The sequence below is a fragment of the Mesocricetus auratus genome, unplaced genomic scaffold (assembly GCF_017639785.1).
Source record: "Mesocricetus auratus isolate SY011 unplaced genomic scaffold, BCM_Maur_2.0 Super-Scaffold_100011, whole genome shotgun sequence".
NCBI classification, from domain to species: Eukaryota; Metazoa; Chordata; class Mammalia; order Rodentia; family Cricetidae; genus Mesocricetus; species Mesocricetus auratus.
The window spans coordinates 29,346,178-29,370,355 of NW_024429195.1; the positions used below are offsets into that span (position 1 = coordinate 29,346,178).

The window sequence follows — 24,178 nt, forward strand, 5'->3', positions numbered from 1 at the left end:
TTTCTGTATGCTGTGAATGATTTATTATCATTGGTTAATAAAGAATGTGATCTGGCCAATAGCCAGTCAAAATAGAGCCAGGTGAGAAATCCAAGCAGAAACACAGGGAAAAGAAGAACAGAGTCAGAGAGATGCCAGCAGCCACTGGGGAAACCTCTAAAATATAGACTAATAGAAATGGGTTAATTTAGTTGTAAGAGCTAGCTAATAATAAACTTGAGCTAACAGGCCAAACAGTTGCCTCTGAGTGGTTATTTGGGAACTGGTGGGCAGGAGAGAAACCTCCAATTACAAATTGGCATGAATCTCTCATAAAACATCCAAACCTGTATGTGGAAATAAACTATTCCTCTGGATTAGATGTTGCTTTTTAAGATCTCATTCTGCAACCCAGGGTTGGATTTGAACTTGCAAAAATCTCCCCACCTTAGCCTTCCAAGAGCTAACCTACCAGGCTTGAGTCACCACACTGAAATTACTCCCTGAACTCTAAACCTAGCTCAACTCTTCTAATATCTTGACCATGGCTTATATTTCAGACCAAAATGCATACAATTAGAGTATCATGTTGTACAGCTTCCTACCCTATATATACAGGATTTTCTGAAAGGAAAAACTAAATACAGCTGTCTTTTATTTTTATTTATTTATTTATTTTTGGTTTTTCGAGACAGGGTTTCTCTGTATTGTTTTGGACTCTGTCCTGGAACTCGATCGGTAGACCAGGCTGGTCTCGAACTCAGAGATCCGCCTGCCTCTGCCTCACGAGTGCTGGGATTAAAGGCGTGCGCCACCAACGCCCTGCCAGCTGTCTTTTATAATCAGGGTTCCAATATAGCCCAATGCAGTTAGGCATCCATCCATTGTGTGAAATGAATTACTGCCTTTCCCACATCTCTAGAATGGTACTTAGCAGAAACAGTACTTATAAGAAACAGTCTTTAATTTGGATATCTAAAATAGGAAAAGCAGACTAAGTAAGTTGCTTAAAGCACCATTAAACAGTTTGTTCTCAATGTGTCCTCCAGTGTCTTGGGGATCATTGTTAAATATATTTTTGAAGAGTGCTGCTATTATCGCCAGGATCTCTTGCATGAATTTTCACTTTCCAAGTATTGATGCTGGTGTTTTCTTGATTTTTATCATAAAATACCAACAACTTTCTGCTAAGAAACCTCAATCGTCTCAGATGAGACCCTCAACTGAATTGTCTTATGTCTTCCCCAATCAAAAAACCTACAAAAGAGCAATTTGCAAAGGACTGGCGCTTTTTACACTGAGGTATCAGGCTATGGCAAGGAACAATTCATGCTATTACTCCTTACTTCCAAAATACTGCAGTCAGCCTTCCTTTAACTTCAAATGTCTACTAAAATTTATATATATATATATATGACTCAAAACATTTCACATTTCTGGATTGTCTGTAGTTAAAGTTACAGGGAGAAAAGCACCTATCAAGACAAGGAAAAAACAACTTCGCTGAATAGTGACATTACAATATAGCAGTTTCACCATTAAAACTGTCTCAAATCTACTATGCAACATGTGATAAATAAACCAGAGAACCTAAGAAAGTAAGATACCTCACTAGTTTTATTCTTCAACAAGCAAGTCATAAGTCTCCCTCTTCTGAGCCTCTTTTTATGTCTTCCTATAACACACAAAGTTCTGTAGAACAACTCAAGGGGTGAAACCAGACATCCTGAATGACAGATGTCACTCATTCCAAGATTGGAAGTAGAAAGCTGTGAACTGGAGCATAGGTACTCATTAACCCCATGTGCAAATAAACTATCAAACTGATGAGCTACTGCTTATCATTTAAATAGCTGCTGTTTGCACAGATGACTATCTTTGTGGGAATGCACTTTTACATTAAGTCAAGGAGTTAATATGCTTAACTACAACTGATTTCAGTAACTGAAAAAGAACATCCCAGTAGAAAAATGGGCAAGAGACCAGGCAAACTATAGAACAACAAATCCAAAAGGAAAATCAACATTTTTCTGTCTGGGACACAAAGAGGAAGACCAACTGGTAAAAAGAAAAAAAAATAGCTTTTAAGAAGAAAAAAGTAACTTAATTAGAGGCTTATTTTGTTTTCTGCAGTTTTTAAGTTCCTTTCCAAACTATCCTATTTTTTTTTGCAGTTCTGTTGTATGCATGCATGTGTTTACATGGGTGGCCAAAGCACATAGAGACCAGAAGATGACATAAGGTTATCTTCCTTCAATCATTATCTACCTTTTTCACTGAGCCAAGGTCTCTAACTTGAACCCAGAGCCTGCCAATTCAGCTACTCTGGACAGCCAGCTTACCCTCTAAGACTCCCCAGTCTTTGTCTTCTGAGTCCTGGAATTTTAGGCAGATTGCCACACCCAGGCAACGTTTCGATGGGTGATGAGTTTTTGGATGCTGGTCCTTACATTTCTGTGGCAAGCATTTTATCCACTGAGCCATCTCCCCAGTTCCTAAACTATCCCTTTCTTTGAAATCTACCCAAGGGAAACAGATATGGGGGGGGGTGATTACTGACAAATGTCTGAATTTTATGCTCTTATAATTATGTGATCACTACAAATTATACTGTATGTAAAAGGTTACGTACATGATTCTAGTTTTATGGGCATACTGAAAAATCCTACATTTGTTTCTGAAAGTGTATCCATACATAATGCTATGAGCATAAAGACAGATCTGGAGTTACATATATTTAGCTATAAGCAAAGTTACCTATCTAGCTATAAACAGGGTTACCAGAAATGGAGGGACCAACAAAACAAAAACAAAAACAAATCCACCAAACACCACCAGCAGGAGGAAAAAAAGGAAAACATTTGGACTGAATGAAATTTGTATGTCACACCAATAATAAAGTACACATATAAAGACTATGTGTGAACAATGACATACATGAGTGTATATCTCTCAAAATGTTTGTTGGGCCCAGTGGTGGTGGCTTATGCCTTTAATCCCAGCACTCTGCAGAGGCAGGAGTATCTCTGAGTTCAAGGCCAGTCTGGTCTACAGAGATAGTTCCAGGATAGGCTCTAAAGTAATACAGAGAAACCCTGTTTCAAAAAAACAAAACAAAAAAAGCTGGGCGTTGGTGGCACAGGGCTTTACTCCCAGCACTCCGGAGGCAGAGGCAGGCAGATCTCTGTGAGTTTGAGGCCAGCCTGGTCTACAAGAGCTAGTTCCAGGACAACCTCCAAAGCCACAGAGAAACCCTGTCTCAAAAAACCAAAAAAAAAAAGAAAGAAAACAACAACAACAAAAAACAATGTATGTTGTTGGGCATGTAATCTGACACTTTGGAAAGAGGAGGTAGAAGTATTATGAGTTAAAGAGCCAGTCTGGACTACATAGTGAAACAACAACTTTTGTCCTTAGCCAAGCACAGTAGCCTAGCTCCCCAGCTGTTACAGAAGTGTAGGGACTTAGAAGGTATCACATGGGTTCAGGAGTTTGAGACCAGCCTGTACAACATAGAAACTATTTTGAACCATTTATTTTGAAAGAGCTACATAACAAATCTACTAAGCAAAAATTACTTCAAATCAATGGATAGATGAGCAAATATTACTTAAGAATTACATCATTACTGAACTAATTCTAGTAAAGAAAAAAAACTATCAAAAGCAACCCTTCACAGGCAGGTTATGGCTCAGTGGCAGACTGATTGCTAGTTGAATGAGGTCCTGGTTTGGATCCCAGGAACAAGCAAACCAACAAACTAAAAACAGTAACAATAGCCTGTACATCAATCAGCACTGAGCACTCACTTAACTGCTCTAAACACAAGGCAATGAGGCTAAGACGGTACAGACATCTATCACTGCTTGAACAGTTCTTGGAATAAAATGACTTAATGCTTTCACATGGCTACCAAAAACTCCCTTAACTTTCCTGTTGCAAAGCACTGAGGTTCCAGTTACCCCTGTGTGAACCATGAAGTTGTGGCAACATGAGAATTTGTGACCAGATCAATATATAACCATTAAAAATGGCATTTAAAATGTTCAATTTGAACCAAATGAAGATGTAACTTTGTTATGTAGAAGGTCTACTAAGATGACACAACAAATTGCCTGTGTCCTGAAACCAAGACTAATTCTTCTTACTTAAATATGCACTGAAGCTACTATTGCAAACTTCAGTATTACCAAGAACTCACCAGTCACTCCCAAAACTGATGTGCAAACAAAGGGTGAAGCAGAAAGGAATAGTTTTAAAGTCTTGATATTCAAAAATACTAAGTGCTAATTACTGAGATGCTGTATCCTAAAAACATTACTGAGGGCTGGAGATAAAGTACTAGCTAGTTTAGTGTGGGCAAGGGTCACAGATCCATTTCTAGCATGGCCAGACAAAATTCTGAACATGCAGTTCATTAAACCAATATGTATGTGCATTTCAAATATCTCAAAGCATTTTACATACTCAGTAACACAAACACAAAGGTGAACAACTGTGGAAGATGTAACCATCACACAGAAATAAAGTATGAATCATATACACAACTTAGTCATATTAAAATAAATGAGAACAGGTGAAACTTTAATATACTTAAAACCCAATATATATGCCAAAAATATTATTTCAATATGTAATTAATACTTTAAAAGCCTAATGTTTTATATTCTTTTTCAAGTACACTCAATTCTGACTAGTATACACTGACTACTAGCTACCATTTTGGAAATGAGACCGTTCTTAGAAAGCAAAAGAATTAGAAATCAGCCTAAATCTTTCCTGCAGCAATCATCCCAGTTCAGTCCTTCCCATTCTCAGTTTATTAATTTACAACTAGTAATTTTGAAATCTAATTTGTACTTAAGAAAATCACACTATACAATTGGGCATAGTAGCACAAGCCTATCCCAACATTTAGGAAACAGAAGCAAATTTTAGGTATGCAAAAGCCATTTTTAGCCACATAAAGTTTGAGCAACCCTACCTCAAAACGAAGTGTATGGGGTAGGGGTGGGGGTAAATATTACAACAATCAAAGAAAATAAGCTGCAGGGAGATTGCCCAAAATAGTGGTATTTGTTCACTGTGGTTGAAATTAGATAAGAAATGCACATGTACAACATACAAGAAGCATCTAAGCAGCAGCCTGAATTTGAATTACTAGCTGTTATTGGAGACAGGCTCTGAATAAACTTACAAAGCCTCTCAATGTTTACCAACTTTTACAAATGTCAGAAAAATACAATTACCCAACACTGCCAATGAAAAACTAAAGCCTCAGAACTATCCACTACAAAACTAAGACTCACTCTTAACACGGCCAATGAAAAACTAAAGCCTCACAACTATCCACTACAAAACTAAGACTCACTCTTAATAGTGTGATAGAAAACACAATCACTAAGTCACATAATCTAGTTAACTTTGGGCTCATGAGATGGCTCAGCATGTAAGCTTGGTGATCTTAAAACTGACTCCATAAAGTTGGGCTTTGGGCCTCCATACCAGTGCCTGTGGCACTTACCCACATTCACAAACACAGACAGACACAATGTTCATTACTCAAAACTAACTTCTGAAGACGTATATCATAAACTACGAAACTGGACATGAAAAAGAGTTAAATGCCACTTCAAGTACAGCATAACTTAGACAACTACACCCTCATCAGTTCCTTGTACATAAAATGGGTAAGTGCATATCTCATGGACCAGGTATGGCAGTATATACCTTTATATCCCAGCATACCAAGGAAGAGGCAGGTGGATCTGAGATTCCAGACTACCACAATCTATAATGAGTTCCTGGCCAGCCAGTGCTACAGTGAGACCCTGTTCCAAAAGAAAAAAACCCACACAAAACCATACATCATGGAGTCCTTAGTATGAAGAAAATTCATGTGGAAGATCGACAGAACATCTACTCAGTAAAAGGCTATCAAGCTATTCTCTTACAGAAGACACACAAATATAACATAAATATGTGTAGGTCCATAAAGAAAAATAGCTAAGCCGTATCTATTTCTAGACAATTTTATAGCTTTTGGTCTTCAGATGTTTTATTATATATTACTCCTATAAAAAAATGAAACCCACGCCTTTAATCCCAGCACTCGGGAGGCAGAGGCAGGCGGATCTCTGTGAGTTCGAGGCTAGCCTGGTCTACAGAGCGAGATCCAGGACAGTCTCCAAAGCCACAGAGAAACCTTGTCACGAAAAACCAAAAAAAAAAAAAAAAAAAAAAGAAACCACAGGCATTTATATTTTTAAAAAAAATGAATCCAATAGTTAAAGTAGCACATGCCTATACTCCCAGAACTGGAGGAGTGGAGACAAGAAAATTTAGCAGTCTACGCTAAATATAGCAAGTTCCAAGACAATCTTGAACTATTCCAGACCCTGTCTCAAGATGACAAGCTTCCAATTTTCTTTACCCTTATAAACAGTCACATTTAGCCACTATTACTGAATGAAAATGAAAATTGGGTATGGCTGTCCAGGCCTATAATCATAATACTTAGTAGGTTAAGGCCGATTGCAAATTCAAAGCCAGTTACATAAAACCCTGCCTCAAGAACCAAGTTATTGGGGTTGTTCATTTCCATTTAAAATTTTAACATTTACAAAAACCTTATTTTAAGTACATACAACTCAAAATCATCTTAATATTTCTAAATCTAATGTATTTTAGCAAAGAGCTCTAATACTAAGGTAGCTGCAATTTCCCCCTCAAATACTAAATCTAGAGTTGTTGGTGAGGGGGTTGATTGGCATGGTTTGAGTGCCACTAGTTTGGACTACATTGATCTGAAAATTTTTAAAAATGCATTGTTTATTTCTTGTGTGTGCGGAGATTAGAGAACTTTGGGAGTGTGTTCTCTCCATCATGTGGACTGCCCCAAACTCAACTGTCAAGCTTGTCAGCAAGCCAGCTCCTTAACTCACTGATGCATCACAGCCACTGTTCTTTTTCTGACCTGGAACACTGATGTTGCTGCCTCTGCTGCCTCTCAACTGCTGGAATTTCAGGCATGTGCACCAGGCCTGGCTCTCGACTGAGATTTTGTACTCACTGAGAAGTGGTTATGTCCTCAGCCACCACTCCTTCACTGCTAAGTCAGTTCCCTGTTTGTGCTAAAACACATCAGTCATAAAGCATCAAGGCTGCAGGTACAACTACCATAAAACCTCATTTATGTTCAGCCCAAAACTATACAATTCAATGACAACACAAAATTTCATGTTACCAGTTGGGCATGACATTTGCAGACAAAAGACTTGAGGATCACATGAGTCCAAGGGCATTTTTCAAACCAGAGACCTCAAAGTTTAGTGTCATAATGCATCAGCTAAAAAGCATATTTATGATGGAAATGGGTACGAGGTTTATTTTGGGGTAATGGAATATGTGATGGTTGGTTTTAATTATCAAATTTAGACAACCTAGAAATCACCAGGGAACAGTCTCAATGAAACATTGTCTAAGGTATTTTCCCATATGGTATATGGGAATGTCTGTTGGAGATTATTTTGAGTAGCCGAAAGACTCACCTACTGTGGGTGGCACCATTTCCCTGGCCAGGAAGGAGATATGGCATACGTGCATTAACTCATTGATCTCTGCTCCTGACTTGATGTAATATGATGAGATGAACCAAGTTCCTGCTGCCTTGGCTTTCCTCAATGATGGACCATAACCTTGAACCGTGAGCCTAATAAACCCTTTCTCTCTTAAGTTGCCTTTTCAGGGTATTTTATCACTGTAATAGGAAACAGAACTAAGGATATTTATCACAAACAAGATTGTTGCAACAGATGCACAACTTTAAGTATCCTTCCTAGCAAGCCATTCTGCTGCTTGGATAAATTACATAGAATATACATTCTTATCTCTTTTTAGCCTTTTAGCTAGGAGTGTAATACATTCTACCTCACTTGGGTTTTCTAAGAAGGCACTTAGCTTTAGGTAGGAAATGGATAGAAGCAGGTATTTTACACCAAATTACACACTGCCACCAAGTGTTTTACATCATCTCCCGACTCTTTCCCATTCCTAGATTTAGAGAGCTGAAAAGAGACAATATGTTTAGCATACTGTTAGCATGTTTACCAGGCTACTATATCTGTATAGATTTCTTTCTTTTTTTTTAAGAAAAGCCTATCTTGGCATTGGGTACTATCTTCAAAACTTCAGTTCCTCAATGACTCTAAATTTATGAAGTTTTAGTACATTTAATCAATGTTTAAGTGCAGTGCCTCAAGGCAATACATTGATCAGTGCTCAAAGCACTGTGCTTGTGGGTGCTGCCTCTTAAAACTCTGAAATGACAATTTATGAGGCCAAAGGCTGTGTCCTTGTACTTCCAGGAAGTGAAGAGTATTAACAATTGGTAAATTCAGAATTACCCATCCATCCATTGAAAACCACCACTAAACAAAAAGTACAACAAAATAAAAATGTTAACAGTTTTTGACTCTATAAACTTCTAGTTTTTTCCATTTCCAAAATCCCTTCACCTTCTAAACTGGAAAAAATTAAATTCCTCTATACTAAGTAGAAGCCAAGCTCAAACATCATGTATTGTTTTGCTTAATTCTATACATGTGAAATTCTAGATGAAACAGAACTATTAAAACAGGAAACCCGAGAGGCTAAGAAGGCAACAGGGAAATCTAAAAGGTGGTACTATTCTGTCCTTTCTTCCTGCTAGTTCTGACTGCAGACAAGTATCAGCATTTATTAAAATGTTTACAATGTTTGTTTAGAGAAAAAAGAAACAAAAGCTGTTTTACAGTAGGCAAATTAACCTCACTTAAAATACTGATGTAACAGAAAATGACCTGTTCTGTGGTGAGAATTTTTTCAGCCAGGTATGTCGTCGATACATGCCTGAGTTATAAGTTAGGCTGAGGCAGAAGGATAGCAAGTTGAAGGCCACTGCAGACAACATAGAACTTGTCTTAAAATAAGATTAAAGGTGCAGCTCAGTAGTAGACCTCTTGCCCAGCACGTATAGGGAAGGCTCTGGCCAGGTTCAAACTCAAAAGAAAAAAGTATTCCTTCCTTCCCTTGGGAGACCTTTCCACCTTGGTGAGTCTTCTGCAGTTTTTCTTGATAAACCTACACTGGGGAAAGCAACGGAGGACAGACAACACAAGTGGATAATTTCACTGCATAAGAATATAAAAACTATTTCAACCACTGTACTTCAAATCTCTGATTTCACACAAGTCCATTACAAGATAATAAAGCACCAATCTGGAATTTCCATTTGTTTATTCTATCTAGTCAGGGTTCTTCCCCTTCACCATTTTGATATTCCAGGGTCCTGAAAACTGCACCTTCTAAAAAGCACACAAAATTGATTATGGAAGGAAAAATTCCAAGTGTTCATCCAAGCACATAAAATATGTGGCTCAACGTCCTTCTCAGCCTTTGTCAAATCACCATCTCATTCTGAATTAAAACGGGCAGAGTCCAGTCTAAGTAAACCAGATTTGTAGAGTATAAAAGGGGGATCAATAAACTGGGGCCCTGTGGTACAGATTTGTAATTTTAACCACCCATGAGGTTGAAGCAAGTTCAAGACCAGCATGAACTCCCAGAGTGAGTTCAGGGACAGCCTCAACAACTTACTGACAGTGTCTCTCAAAGGAAAAAAAAAGAGGGAGAGGGGGTCAAGAACCAAGCTTGATGGTAAAAAGCACTTGTACAAAGTTCTAGATTCAATCCTCAATATAACCATAATCAATTACTAATATTTCATAGTTTCAACATGAATACTCATTGTGAGCCCACTGGAAAAAGACACCAAAAGATTGCAAAGAAACTAAAAAAAAAATCTAACTATATTGTACTTCAGACTGACACAAAGTACAGTAAAAGGAATGGTTTACTGCCTACACCATGCAAAATAATTCGTTTAAAACAATCACTTTTCAATGTGCAAGTAAAAAAATGCTATCTATTTTACCTAAAACCTGTACTGATAAGAAGACCTGAACCTTCCATAAGGTAAGATGATGCAGAATAATAAGTTTTATCTAAGCAGAAAAGAATACATTCCTTGTGGCTCAGCTAACCGTATCTGCAATCTTTTAGACAAGGTAGGTTTTGGTAAGAATAGAGTATCTATATACTCAAGTATTGCTTGGGTCATTACTCTAACCACAAGTTTTAACCCTGGAACACTGATGAGGCCAGTTACACACTAGCTAATGGGTCATATTAAAGATTCCAACAGTCACTATTACTCTTTTGTTGTCCACCTGAGGAAATTTACAAAATTTTAACCATAAAAATATGTTAGATCCTTCATTCTTTGTTAACAAGCTGCAGCCTATGTTATTACCACGTGACAAACCAAATTCTCAGAGCTAACCAGCCAGCTAAAAGGGGAAAAACAAAACATTGCCAATTAGGAAATCGTTGTTAGATCAAATAAAATCCTCTGGAATAAAGGATCCGTTGAAATGAAAACCTGTAAGAAACCATTCTACGTACATACAATACTCATGAACTAGAAGAAGGCCTTCATAAAAATAGCCAAGACTCTCAAGCATCTGAGAAGCTGGCTTAGAGAATGACTGACAGACAACAGCTGGGGAGGTTTTGTATTCATTTGTCCAGATCCTCACACACTTAGGAAAAAAGAAACGGGAGAAGGGGCCGTTACTACGGGAAAAATAAGCTATTCCGACTTCGTGTTCAACTTGGTGAGCCCCCACCCTTTTCCAATGGAAGTCCCTAAAAATTCCTCTACTCTAGACCCCTCTTGCCGTCTCCCAGCGCAGACTCCACGGCAATGCATGGCCTCCTCGCAAAGGAAACAAAAAGAACCTCCCGAGAGAGGATGTAAAAAAAGAAAAAGCATACACCACCTCCCCCGAGGGTTGTGAAGAAATGCGTCCCTCCCACCTGCCGCCTGGCCTCGGGTCACCTCTGAACCCTTCCTTCCGAACTCGTTTTTCTCCCAGGCGAAGAAGGGGCCGCCCGCTCCCCAGGCCGCGAGCACCCGGGCCCGCTGCCTGCCCGCTTTCCCCGCCAGGGGCTCGCAGGGCCCCGGGGCAGCACAAGCCCGGGGAGGCCGTGGGCGAGGCACAGAGCACACGAGCCCCGCAGGCCCGGCCGCCCCGGGGGTCACAGTGAGCTGCCCGCCGCCGTCTGCGCCCCCCGCCCGGCCAGGCCTCGCCGGCGCGCCCGCACCACAGCCCGCGACTCCGGCCCGCCCGCCCGCCCGCGTCCCGGAGGCCTCGACCCAGGGAGCTCCCGGGCAGGAGGCAAGCCAGCGCCCGCCGCCTTGTTTCCAAACATAACGGAGCCCGGGCCCCGAGACCGTTAAACCGCGCCGAGGGCAGACGCCAGCAGCACGGACCCGCTGTGCCCCGCCGCCGCCCGCCACCGCGTCTCGGCCCCCGGGGTCCCCGGCGCCCCCCGGCCCCGCTCCCGATGCCCAGCTCCCGCCCCGGACGCCCCCGCGGCCCGTACCTTGTAGAAAGCCCCGTTGGAGCCACGAACCTCCACCGTCAGCTCCGCCATGTTGGAACCGCAAAGGCCGCTGGGAAGAGATTCTAGAAACTTTCCAACGCGAGGGGAGGAGGGGGGAGGGGCGAGCGCCGCGGGGGGAGGGGCGGGCGGGCGGGAGGGCGGGACGCTCCCGGCCCGCTCCCGGGCTCTCCGCTTGCGGCGCCGCTCTGCGCGGGTCCTAGGGCGGCTTCCCTGCGGCGGGCCGTACCGCCCACGCCCCCTCCCGCGCGTCCCGTCTCGCGCACAATGAGAGAGGCGGACCCGCCTGGCGCGCCACACTCGCCTCGGGCTCCGCGCGCCCGCCGACGCCCCCCCGCAGGAGCTGCCCGGCCGGAGCCGCGGCCTGGCGGGCGCTCGGGCTCTCGGGGAGCGCGTGGGCCGCCGAAGCGCTCGGGAGAAGCCTCTCCTCACCCTCTGGACCTCCCTGTGGAGCCTCCGGCCGGCCGCCTGCCTCGCCTCGGGCCCTCCCAGTGAGGATCCTTTCCCACGGCGAGCCTGGGGGTTTGCCCCGCGCTGCGGCTGGGGGTTTGCCCCGCCGCTCTCACACAGTTCGCGGGCCTCGCCCCGCGCGAAGGCAGCTCACCACCTGTTAGCGCTGTCACCTTAATACCTTAGGAAAGCCTCGGGAAACTTAGGCCAGTTTTTTTTTAGGGGGGGGGCTGCTCGAGACGCAGTCTCTCTAGCCCAGGTTGGCCCTGAGCCCACAGAGCCCCTCCCATCTCTGCGCCTGAGTGCTGGGATTACTCTTCAAAGACTTTTTTAAACAATGGGAAAGTGTGTTTTCCCCTGATGCGTAACACATGCGAAGTTTTGCAACTAGGATCCGAGAACCACGTTGTGTGGCTTTCCCACAACCTACCCCAGCTCTGATACGGTTAATGGCACTACTCCTTGGTTATTTTGATACATTGATTCCATACTTCTGAAAGCAAGGATTTTGGAAATAGTACTTGAAGAATTCATTTGTAAGTGCATTCTTATATGACTTTTCAAAGGAAAGTCGATACGTTTTTCTTTGCTTTATTTGGATCTCACGGTGTAACCACCTGGCCTCAGATTCACCACTCTGCCTCCTACCTTCAGGTGCCCGTGGAATTGCAGACATGGTCACTGCTCAGCTGCTCGGTTATCTGTTGTTTGCTTGAGAAACAAGTCTCACTAAGCAGCCCAAGATGGCCTCTGTTACCTACCATTTTCTAGCCTCAGCCTCCAGAGTGCTGGGTTTACTGGTGTGATTCCCCATCCCCAGCTCTTTGGCCTTTTTTTTTTTTTTTTAGCACATTTTCTTTACATAAGATTAACCCATTTTAAAACGAAAAGTTCAGCAGCTGACCAGACCAGTTAGAACATTTTCATTACAAACAAAACACCGGCGCCTGCTGTTATTGACGCAGGTCACTAGGGTACCCAGGCTCTGGGAAACGGCGCACCTGTTTTCGATGTATAGATTTGTCTGACTGTATCTCACACCTGAGTGGAATCATACACTTTTGTGATTGGCTTCTCTGATTTAGAATGTAATTTTGAGGTTCGCGCTGTACAGGTATTACTGGGGATCTTTTTGTCACAGGACCACCCTTGTACAAGCACACCACATCACATTGTTGGTGTGGCCTTTGGTATGTTTCAGGGTCATGAGGCTCACAGCCTAGCCATACACTCTGCCGCTAAATTACATCACCATCTACTTCAGCCCTTTTGTTTGTTCATCACTCTGGGGGCCACATGTAGTAGCCCATGCTAGTAACTCATCACTTCTGTGGAGAATGCAAGAGAATCAGGAACCCAAGGTTATGCTCAGCTACACTTCCAGTCCCAAGCCAGTCTGGGCTCCATGAGACTGTCTCAAAACAAAAAGAACTCCATAGATAGTTGAGCCACATTCTCTATTAGCTGTTAAAAGTAATGCTATTGGGTGAGTGCCCAGTGTGGTGGTGAACACCTTTAACTCCAGCACTCAGAAGGCAGAGGCAAGAGCATCTCTGAGTTCAAGGCTAGCCTGGTCTACTTATCGAGCTCCGGGCCAGCCAGAGCTACATAGATCAAAAACACAAAAGCCAGAGCAGAAGAGATGGCTCAGCAGTTGAGAACCCTTGTTCTTGCAGGAGACTGGGGTTTGATTGCCAGCAGTTACATGGCAGTTCATAGCCTTATATAACTCCGGTTCTAGAAGATCCAACTCCCTTTTCTGATCTCTGAGACTACCAGACCCCCATGTGGGCACAGGCATACATATAAGCAAAACATAAGCATAAAATAAAAACGAAGTACTTTTTTTAAATGAATGCTGCTGCTATGTAGGGAGTACAGGAAGACCTGAGTGAGTGACACTGTGTTGTTGACACAGGCATGGCAATGTCAAGGATTCAAGTCTTCAGACCCAGGAACCAGGCTCAAGAGGAATGACAAAGGTTTTCCTCCGTTGATTAGTGTGTGAAAAGACTAGGGACTTGGGCTTCCTTCCCCAGAAGAGATTTGGCCTCCTGAGATGAACTCGCCCCTCCCCCTGTGCTATACCTAACAAATATGCTGAGGTTACAGGTTGCAGAGGTAGCAGAACCCCACCTGATCCCAGCTTATTGTGTGTATTTGTGTGTCTGCCATTTTTACTTTTATTCTCTCAATATCCCCCTAGTAAGGCTCCCAGGATGAAAGCCGCATGGGTTAAGGTACTACTGTGAAAATTAATGTTTAAGATTTGAAGTTCATTTGTCTTGGCTATCTACCTAGAAATCTACATGCTGACTCCTATTGTAATAAACTCCATGGTTAGCCACTTGAGAAATTGTCATACTCTTCCAAAGTGGCTCCGTGCTTGGCCACCTACAGGCAGTATGTCCTCCGAGTTTCCTTTGGGAAGCTTCCCTCCCCTTTTCTTCTCTGTTGTTATCTTCAATATGTCGTTTTGGATGTTGCTTCTTTGTTTGGAATAGAGCTGCATAAAGTTCTACTTGACCTAAACCAAAGGATTCTAAATGGTCTAAATAAGACTGTTCTTCTTGAGACTTTGTATACTGAAAATATTTTAATTTAGACTCCCAGTCAACATTGAACGACTCCTTCTGGGTAGATTGATTTTTATCAAGTAACTGAGCTTATCTAGGATCCAGTGACTCTTGTAAGTTCACAGTCCTGAGAGACCAAAGTAAGATGTAAACCCTTAATTTTCAGTTTCCAAAGTCAGGTTGGTAACTGCAGCCCCTGTAACCCATTTATAACGACACATGACTTAAATTTAAAATAACTTTACTGTTGTTGTTGAGCTGTTATTTTAGTGTGCATGCACACCTGTGGGTGTATGGGTGTTGAGTTCAGAGAACAGCTTTTTGGTGTCAGTTCTCTCCCTCATCTTTTACATGGGCTCCAGGGACTGAACTCAGGTCTCCAGGCAGCAAGCACCTTTACCCACTGAGTCCTCTTGTCCTGCCTCAGTTCCTTTACCAGTCCCTGGAATACAGAAGTAACTCTGGAATCTACCTGTCTCAAGGACATCACAAATTGGCCAAATGGGAAGGGTTTAGAAAGAGATAGAGCCGTGGGTGAAGGGGTTACAGGCAGGAGTATGGGTGACCTCAAAGCAGCTGCATGGAAGGCCTGCACCCAGATGGGTGATCACTTCCTCATGGTGATTTGATGAGAACGCCCCCTCCCCTGACTCGTATATTTGAATACTTGGTCCCCAGTTAGAACTGTTTGAAAAGGATGAGGAGATGTGGTCTTGTTGGAGGAGGTGTGCCGCTGGGTTTGAGCCTTAAAGTTTCAAAAGCCCACACCATCCCAAATTAACTCTCTTTGCCTGGTGGTTACATCTCAAGACGTAAGCACGCAGCTACTGTTCCAGTGCCATGCCTGCCTTCCTGCTGCCATGCTCCCTGCCTAGATAGTAGTGGCCTCACCCTCTGAAACTGTAAGCCCCAAATAAACTCTTTCTTGTATAAGTTGGTGTATTATTACAGCAATAGAAAAGTAACTTAGTATTTGGTACCAGGGAGTAGGGTATTGCTCTGACAGGCCTGACTGAGCTATTTGGGAGAAGCAGGTAGAAGACTCAACAGCGCCTGAATCTTCAGATGCCCCAGTACCTCACAGAATAAAAAGGAGGTATTTGCATGTAACCTACACACACTGTCCTTTATACTTGATACAATTTTTATTAATTTATTTTTGTGTGGGGGCAGGTGCAGCATATAGGACACTTGTGGGGATTGTTTCTCTTCATCCACCATGTGAATTCTGGGGATCGAGCTCAGGTCATCAGACTTGGTGACTGTTGTTGAGTAACTAAGCAGACACAGGTTGAAGCCAATAGAAAGTCTTTATTAGCCAGTCAACAGCTACACTGGGAAATTCAGAAGCCAAAAGGCAAGGTTAGTGTATTTATAGACCTCAGAACGACGGACTTAGAAGGATTAGGTCTTTGTTTTCATTTTGACAGGTGGTGCCATCTATGTGCTGAGTTTTATGGCCTAAATGGTACTTCCATCATGGAATCAATAGTGCTAAATAAGGTCTTGGGGCCTACTCAGGTCTGAGGGGATGCCACTCTGACAAGCACCTTTACCTGTTGAACCATCGATAGCTCTGTGTTATGTAAATCTCTGCAGCACTTATAGTAACCAATGCAATATAAATGGGATGCAAATAAAGAGTTGTTCCAGTATCTTTCTTAGAGAATATTGACAAGAAAGGTCTGCAGATGCTCGTTTCTGACACTGCGGTTTTCAATTATTTTTTAACTGAGGTTGATTGAAACCACATGGAATCAATCCTCAGATATAGAGGGCTACTTGTATGCATATTGTTTTTCTTCATGATTCTTGGGATTAAACCCAGGACCTTGTACCTATTAACAAACATTCTTACTGGAGTAGAATAAGGTAGAGAAGATCAATTATTGGATATCAATTTATTGATTTATCTAGGGACTTGCTTAAAGCACCATTTGCACTGCCTATTTGAGCATGACTTCACTCGATACCTAGAACAGAATGACCTGGAGAAGTAACTGAAACAATGGCTTGTTGCTCTTAACAACCTGCTGGCTGCCATGTAAGCTTCTATAATGGTTTGCTTGCTTGCCTGTTCCACTTTGTGTGTTTTATTTTTTATTTTTTTATTTTTTTGGTTTTTCGAGACAGGGTTCCTCTGTATTGTTTTGGAGGCTGTCCTGGAACTAGCTCTGTAGACCAGGCTGGCCTCGAACTCACAGAGATCCGCCTGCCTCTGCCTCCCGAGTGCTGGGATTGAAGGCGTGCGCCACCAACGCCCGGCTTCCACTTTGTGTGTTTTAAATATAAAATGAGAATATATGGGTATTCTGGTTTCAGCCCAACAGTAACATCATCTCTCTTCCACTCTCATTGGTGTCAGAGTACTTATTCTAGAAAGATTCCTGCAGCATTACTACTGAATTGGGGGGGATTTTATTCTTTCAAATCACTTCTGCTGAAGCTCAACACTAAGAAGCCACTGGGTACCTAACTAAATATTTTAAAATTTCCACCAGGAGAAAACTTCCTGTGAGCATAACCAAAAGATGGCATGGCAATAAAAATAAAAAATAAACCATATGAAAGAAAAATGTCTGTTTAAGTAAAATTCATCATCATTATCATTTCTTCATTGTCATTATTAGGTGCAGTCTGTGTGTGTGTGTATGTGTATGTGTGTGTGTTTATGTGTGTATGCATGCTGTGTGAGGGGTATTCATGACCTGACACGTGTGGAGGTCAGAGGAAATTTTTGTGGAGTTTGTTCTTTCCTTATACCTTCATGTAGGTCCCAAGAGTGAACTCAGGTTGACAGCAAACGTTTTTATCCATTGAGCCATCTTGTTGGCCCAAATGACATGTCCTTAAAGATTGTTTTTATTATATTATTTTTACGTCTGTGGGTATTTTGTCTGAATGTATACCTTTTCACTACTACATGCATGCTTGGTGTCTGCAGTGGCTGGAAGAGGGTGTAGGGTCTCTTGAGACTTGAATTACAGATAGTTGTGACTCAAGAGGTGAATGCTGAAAACCAACCTGTGTCCTGTGGAAGAGTAACCCCTGTGCTCTTAAAAGCACTTTTTGAGGTAAACAGTGAGATTGCACCTGTTGTCATCTCAAGGCAGCTTATGCTTCTGATGTTGGATCAAGCTGCAGTCTGCTCAGTATTTCATGTCTTTGTCTTAGTACTTGGTCTGGTAACAACTCTCATACATTATAAGATGCAAATAACCTCATAGAAAATTGAGGAAGGACATAATAGACATTAAATCCAGTATAATGAGGAATAAACATATTAAAAAGTCTCACCTAAACTCTCAATAGGTGGAATAATATGAGATTACTTCCGCTCTACCTTTTTTTCTGATTGATGAAAATTATAAAATGCATACACAAATGCATAATTTTGCTGAACATCTCAGAAGATACATTTTAATTACTCATTTAGTCCATTAATTAAACTTGTAAATGTTTACCCTACATATGTACTCAGAAGGGCTACAAGATGGTTTCTGAGGAGTTTTCTTGATAGGAATGAAGTCTCGGTCACAATTAGTAAGGGAGGAAGCAGGGGAAAGGGAAGGAGGGCGGGAGGGGCAAACAGGCTAAATCTGGCAGAGAAGAAACTGAAACAAGTTTATCCTGGGGGTGCATATATATGGTCAAGTTGCAGTGTTCACATGTGTGACATTGTCAAAGAGTAAATAAAACATATTCTACTTATAGAATAAAGAAACGTATTCATACACTTGAATGATATGCACTTGTCAAAAGGAATGGAATAGAGCCACAGCTGAACAGGCTCGAGAGCTGCTCAGGGAACTTCATATTTTTGAGATAAACAGTGACACCCACATTGTGCAGACTGTCATCTCAAGGTGGCTCACACTTCCGATATCAGATCAAGCAGTATTCTGTTCAAAGATTTCATATTTTTGCAAGCCTGGGGTTTTAGTACTTGAGGTGACAAAAATCACATGCCAGTGTGGGACAGGAAGTAAAGGCGGTGTGATCTCACTCCTTGGGGCCTTAGTGATACCTGCAAAACCCTAAAGCCTTTGCTATGGCCTTCTGTTTGGGATCCTGTTACACTCAAGAACATGGGTGTCAGGAGAGGAATCAGAAAGGTGACCTGCCAATAAAACTGCAAAGAACACAAGATCTACTTGTAACTGAAAGCCCATGAAACAGCTTTCACCCGCCAACCTCTTTCTTTAGATTCTTCATTTGTTTGTCAAGCAATTCTCTGACTTGTAGAAGGCCTTTAGAGTCCATCTAGGGCACACAGTGCACTGTGCATGGGTGCTGTCAACCTTATTTAACCAACTTTTTTTTATCCAAAAATTCCCTAGCATGCCAGACTGGCCTTGAATTCTCCTTGGAGCTGAAGATGACTTTGAACTCCTTAGTGCTGAGGGAGCATAAACACCAACAAAAGAGGCTTATTTGTTTATTTTTAAAGATTTATTTATGTGGGAACAAAAGACCTTGGCCGAGGCCCACTTCCCCATCAGCCTGGGAGCAGGCAGTTGTAAGACAATGTTTCCTAAAAACATGTTTACTGAAACAATCCGGTGTCCATAAGACATGTTTACTGGAGCAATAAATTCCTGAAAAGGGTGAGCCCGACCTTTTCCAAAGACTAACCATCTCTTCCTGACCCACCCACCACCACCTCTGGTGTCAGAGCAGAACCAGCCAGGGGTAAGGAAGGGAGTGGAAGCTTTTCTTGAGGGAAGCCTTTCTTGGGAAGTTTTTTTCTTGAGCCTTCTTGGGGCCCTCTTAAAGTTTTCTTTGCACTGCCAACTGGTCTCTGTGTCTTCAATCCCGACACCCTCCACACATTCTCAGATACAGGATGCGCAGCGGGCGAGGCATATTTATTTATTTATTGTCTATCTGTGTTTGTCTGAGTGTATGTATTTGCATACAGGTACCCTCTGAGGCCAGAAGAAGGCATTGGATCCCCTGGAACTGGAGTTACAGGCAGCTATGAGCCATATCTTGTGTGTGCTGGGAACTGAACCTGGGTCTTGCTATGTAAATGGGACTAGCTTTGAACTCGCAGAGATCTAACTGCCTCTGCCTCCTGAGTGCTAGGATTATAGGTATGTGCCACCATACCCTGTTAGAATATGAAGATTTTAACAAAGACCTTTTAGGAACTAAATATATAAACTTCATAATTTGATTCTTCAGGGTTAAAAAACTGAACTATGATTTATTCCAAGAAATAAAAGAACATTTGGGATATCGGTGGTTTTGAGAATCAGATGTGTTTTTGATGGAACACAGACTTGACCTTGGACTTTTATGAATATATAGTTACTATTACAGCAAAGACTTGAAGCACGTATGGTGGTTCATGCTTTTGACCAACATTCAAAAGGCAGAGGCAGACAGATATTTGTGAGTTCCAGAGCTACATAGTAAGACTCCCCCCCCCTCTTTTTCTAAGAGAGGGTTTCTCTGTGTAACAGCTCTGGCTGTCCTGGAGCTAGCTCTGTATACCAGGCTGGCCTTGAACTCACAGAGGTTTGTCTGCTTCTGCCTTCGGAGTTCTGGGATTAAAAGACAGCCAGGACTACACCGAGAAACCCTGTCAGGAAACACCAACCAACCAACCAAAACAAACAAAAAACAGAGATCCTGTCTCAATCTAAAAGAAAAAAAGAGATAGAGAGACAAACAATTTATACAATAATTTACAACATTTTTGTTTATCTTTCTCTAACTTTGCTTTTAATTAAAAGGAGAGAGTCATCACTACATACAAATAGCACCCAGACCAATATGTACTGAGCACTGAAATCAAGCCCTTAGTGCAAAGTGTGGGAGTTTACACATTGGTGTCTTCTTTCAGGTCCTAGAATGTACAAAAATGATCTAGTAAATTAATTTTGTGATCCAATAACAACAGAACTCATAGTTTCAAAAGCAGAAAACACTAATAAAGGAGCCCCATGCCTAATATGATCCTGGCAGTAAAGGCTTGCAAAGCTTAGTCTTAATTAAGGGCTTTCTGAGAACACGGCAGCTATCTATATGGCTTCATGGAACCCTCTCATTACCTCTTTAAGATAGACATTATTATGCTATATTTTACAACTCAATAGAAGCATATAGCAAATATTCAAGTTAGCATTCGACTCAATCTTTCTGATTCTAAAGTTCATGCTCCTGTGACATGACAACATCTTAGTATAATTACAGTTAATTAAGGGGGAATACGAATTAGCATTAGATGGGAGGTGCTGCTTAAGAAGGAATGAAAAGGAAGGTAGCTGAAGTACAAAAATGGGCTTGAGGATGTTGCTTAGCAGGTAAAGCATTTACCTAGTAGGCAGGAAGCCCTGAGTCAGGTCTTCGTGCCTGTTATCTCAGCCCCGGGGAGGCAGATGCAAGAGGATGCCTGGGACTTGTGGGCCAGCCAACACAGCCCGATCAATGAGCCCAGAGCTCAGTGAGAGACTGTCTCAAAAACTAAGGAGGGCAGTGTTTGAGGAACAATATCCAATGTTAACCTCTGGCCTAGACACAGACACAGACACACACACACACACACACACACACACACACACACACACACACAGTCATATAATGCTGTGGATATGTAATACTGGCTCTAAAACCTTTGGAGTAGAACTGAACTTTGTTATACTACTCAGACTTGGTCTTGGGTAATGCATCTCAGTCTGGATACTCAACTGAGTCCACAGCTTACTCTTTCTTCTGGAAAAAAATTCCACCTCCCTTTTCAGTTTTAGGTTTTTTTGTTTTGTTTTGTTTTGTTTTGTTTTGTTTTTCGAGACAGGGTTTCTCTGTGGCTTTGGAGGCTGTCCTGGAACTCGCTTGGTAGTCCAGGCTGGTCTCGAACTCACAGAGATCCGCCTGCCTCTGCCTCCCGAGTGCTGGGATTAAAGGCGTGCGCCACCAACGCCCGGCTCAGTTTTAGTTTTTATAAAAGATAACTCTACCAACAACAGAATCAATTAATTCTCCAGGCATCTTACAAAAGCTTGAAACACCCATTCCTAAGCATTTTCCTTTGGCCAGATACAACCGGTTAGCCTATTGCTTTGCCACCGCTCATGTCTCCAAACAACTAGTGTACACATCGTGCAGGCTTGGCTCATTTCCTTCTTGCTGGTTCCTTTCTCACAATTCTTTGCCTCGGTGCCTTGAACTCTTGACCGGGGATATCAGCTCTTCGATTGCATGCCCAGCTGCTCACTCATTTTTTTCAATGCTTACTGCTTGGATGTTGTATCATCTAGACTGGTGACTAATTGTTCTTTTCTCTACTTTACAAATGGCTTTTGTTAAAAACAGCTTTTGCGCTCTCTGGGATCTCCTGGACTGGGAACTCCAGCAAGGTCGACTTGCCCACAGAGGATGGAGCGACCAGAAGCCTGCTAAAAGAGCCTGGTTATTCCTACCCCCACTCAGGGCAGAGGGCAGAGGGCAGAGGGCAGAGCTCCCACCCACTGGGAGAGGGAGTGCCTGAGGCCCATCTGCACCCACCATGAGACACATCAGAATATCGGACTTGCTTGCACCCACCAGAAGAGAAACTTGGACCCATACTCACCAAGAAAGGAATAGACCCCACCTGGACCCACTTAAAGAAGGGATGAGAAGACGACAATACAAGAAAAAAATCTAGCGACAGAAAAACACAATATGGCACAACCAGAGTCTAGAAAAATCCATCAGGATGAAGTCTCAATTCTGAACATATATGCCCCAAATACAAGGGCGTCCATGTTCATAAAAGAAATATTACTAAGACTCAAATCACACATAAGACCTCACACAGTTATAGTGTGAGACTTCAATACCCCACTCTCACCACTAGACAGGACTACCAGACAGAAACTCAACAACAACAACAACAACAACAACAAAACCAAAGGAAATAACAGATGTTATGACCCAATTGGGTTTAACAGACATCTATAAAACATTACACCCAAACACAAAGGGATATACCTTCTTCTCAGTGCCGCATGGGACCTTCTCTAAAATCTTTGGCAACATAGCAAACCTCAACAGGTACAAAAAAATTGGAATAACCCCCTGTATCTTATCAGACCACCATGTTTTAAAGTTAGAATTCAACAACAACACAAACTGCAGAAACCCTACAAACTCATGGAAATTGAACAACCAGCAAGTGCACCATTCCTGGGTCAAGAAAGAAATTAAAGACTTCCTAAAATTCAATGAAAATGAAGACACAATATATCCAAACTATGGGACACTGTGAAAGCAGTACTAAGAGGAAAGTTCATAGCACTAAGTGCACATATGAAAAAACTGGAGAATAGTCATATTAAAGAGTTAACAGCAGCTAGGCGGTGGTGGCACACGCCTTTAATCCCAGCACTAGCCTGGCTGTACTTGAAGTTCTAACTAGAGCAATATGATAATCAAAGGAGATCAAGAGGATACAAATTGGAAAGGAAGAGGTCAAACTTTGACTATTTGCATATTATATGATTGTTTACATAAGTGACCTGAAAAACTCCTACATCTGATAAACACCTTCAGTAAAGTGGCAGGATACAAGGTTAACTAAAAAAAATCAGTAGCCCTATTATATACAGATTATAAATGGGCTAGAAAGAAATAAGAGAAACATCACCCTTTACAATAGCCCCAAACAGCATAAAATATTTGGGGATAATGCTAACCAAACAAGTGAAAGACCTGCACAGCAAGAACTTTGAGTCTTTAAAGAAAGAAATTAAAGAAGATACCAGAAAAATGGAAAGATCTCCCATGCTCTTGGATTGGTAGGATTAACATAGTTGAAATGGCAGTCTTGCCAAAAGCAATCTACAGATTCAACACAATCCCCATCAAAATACCGGCACAATTCTTCACAGACCTTGAAAGAACAATACTCAACTTTATATGGAAAATCAAAAGACCCAGAATAGCCAAAACAACCCTGTACAATAAAGGGGCTTCCAGAGGCATCACCCCTTCCCTGACTTCAAGCTCTATTATAGAGCTAGAGTCCTGAAAACAGCTTGGTATTGGCACAGAACTAGACAGGTAGACCAATGGAATTGAAGACCCTGATACTAACCCACAGACCTACAAACACTTGATTTTTGACAAAGAAGTTAAAATTATACATGGGAAAAAAGACAGCATCTTCAACAAATGGTGCTGGCATAACTGGATGTCAGCATGCAAAAGACTGCAGATAGATCCTTGTCTATCTCCTTTGCACAAAACTTAAGTCCAAATGGATCAAAGACATCAACATAAATCCAGTCACACTGAAACTGTTAGAAGAGAAAGTGGGAAGTACCCTTGAACGAATTGGTACAGGAGACAGCTTCCTGAACATAACACCAGTAGCACAGACACTGAGATTGACAATTAATAAATGGGACCTCCTGAAACTGAGAAGCTTTTGTAAGGCAAAGGACATAGTTAACAAGACAAAAAAGCAGCCTACAGAATGGGGAAAGATATTCACTAACCCCATATCTGACAGAGGGCTGATTTCCAAAATTTACAAAGAACTCAAAAAGCTAGTCTCCAAAACACCAAAGGATCCAATTAAAATGTGGGATACTGAACTAAATAGAGAATTCTCAATAGAGGAGTTTAAAATGGCTGAGAGAAACTTGAGAAAGTGCTCAATATCCTTAGCCATCAGG

The 24,178-nt window shown here is 42.0% G+C and overlaps 1 protein-coding gene across 5 annotated transcripts in view; it reads right to left on the reverse strand.

Moving 5' to 3' along the window:
• Fxr1 (FMR1 autosomal homolog 1) overlaps positions 1 to 11,612 on the reverse strand; it is a 54,238-nt gene extending 42,626 nt beyond the window's left edge. For 2 of the 5 annotated variants that reach the window (XM_005069708.4, XM_013113085.3), the window contains exon 1: positions 11,467 to 11,612. In XM_005069708.4, the coding sequence (XP_005069765.1) occupies positions 11,467 to 11,517 (51 nt within the window). In that variant the 5' untranslated portion in view covers positions 11,518 to 11,612. The remainder of the gene's footprint in view (positions 1 to 11,466) is intronic. The other 3 variants (XM_005069709.4, XM_013113083.3, XM_005069710.4) reach the window with 3 other exon arrangements.
• Positions 11,613 to 24,178: the final 12,566 nt, after the last annotated feature.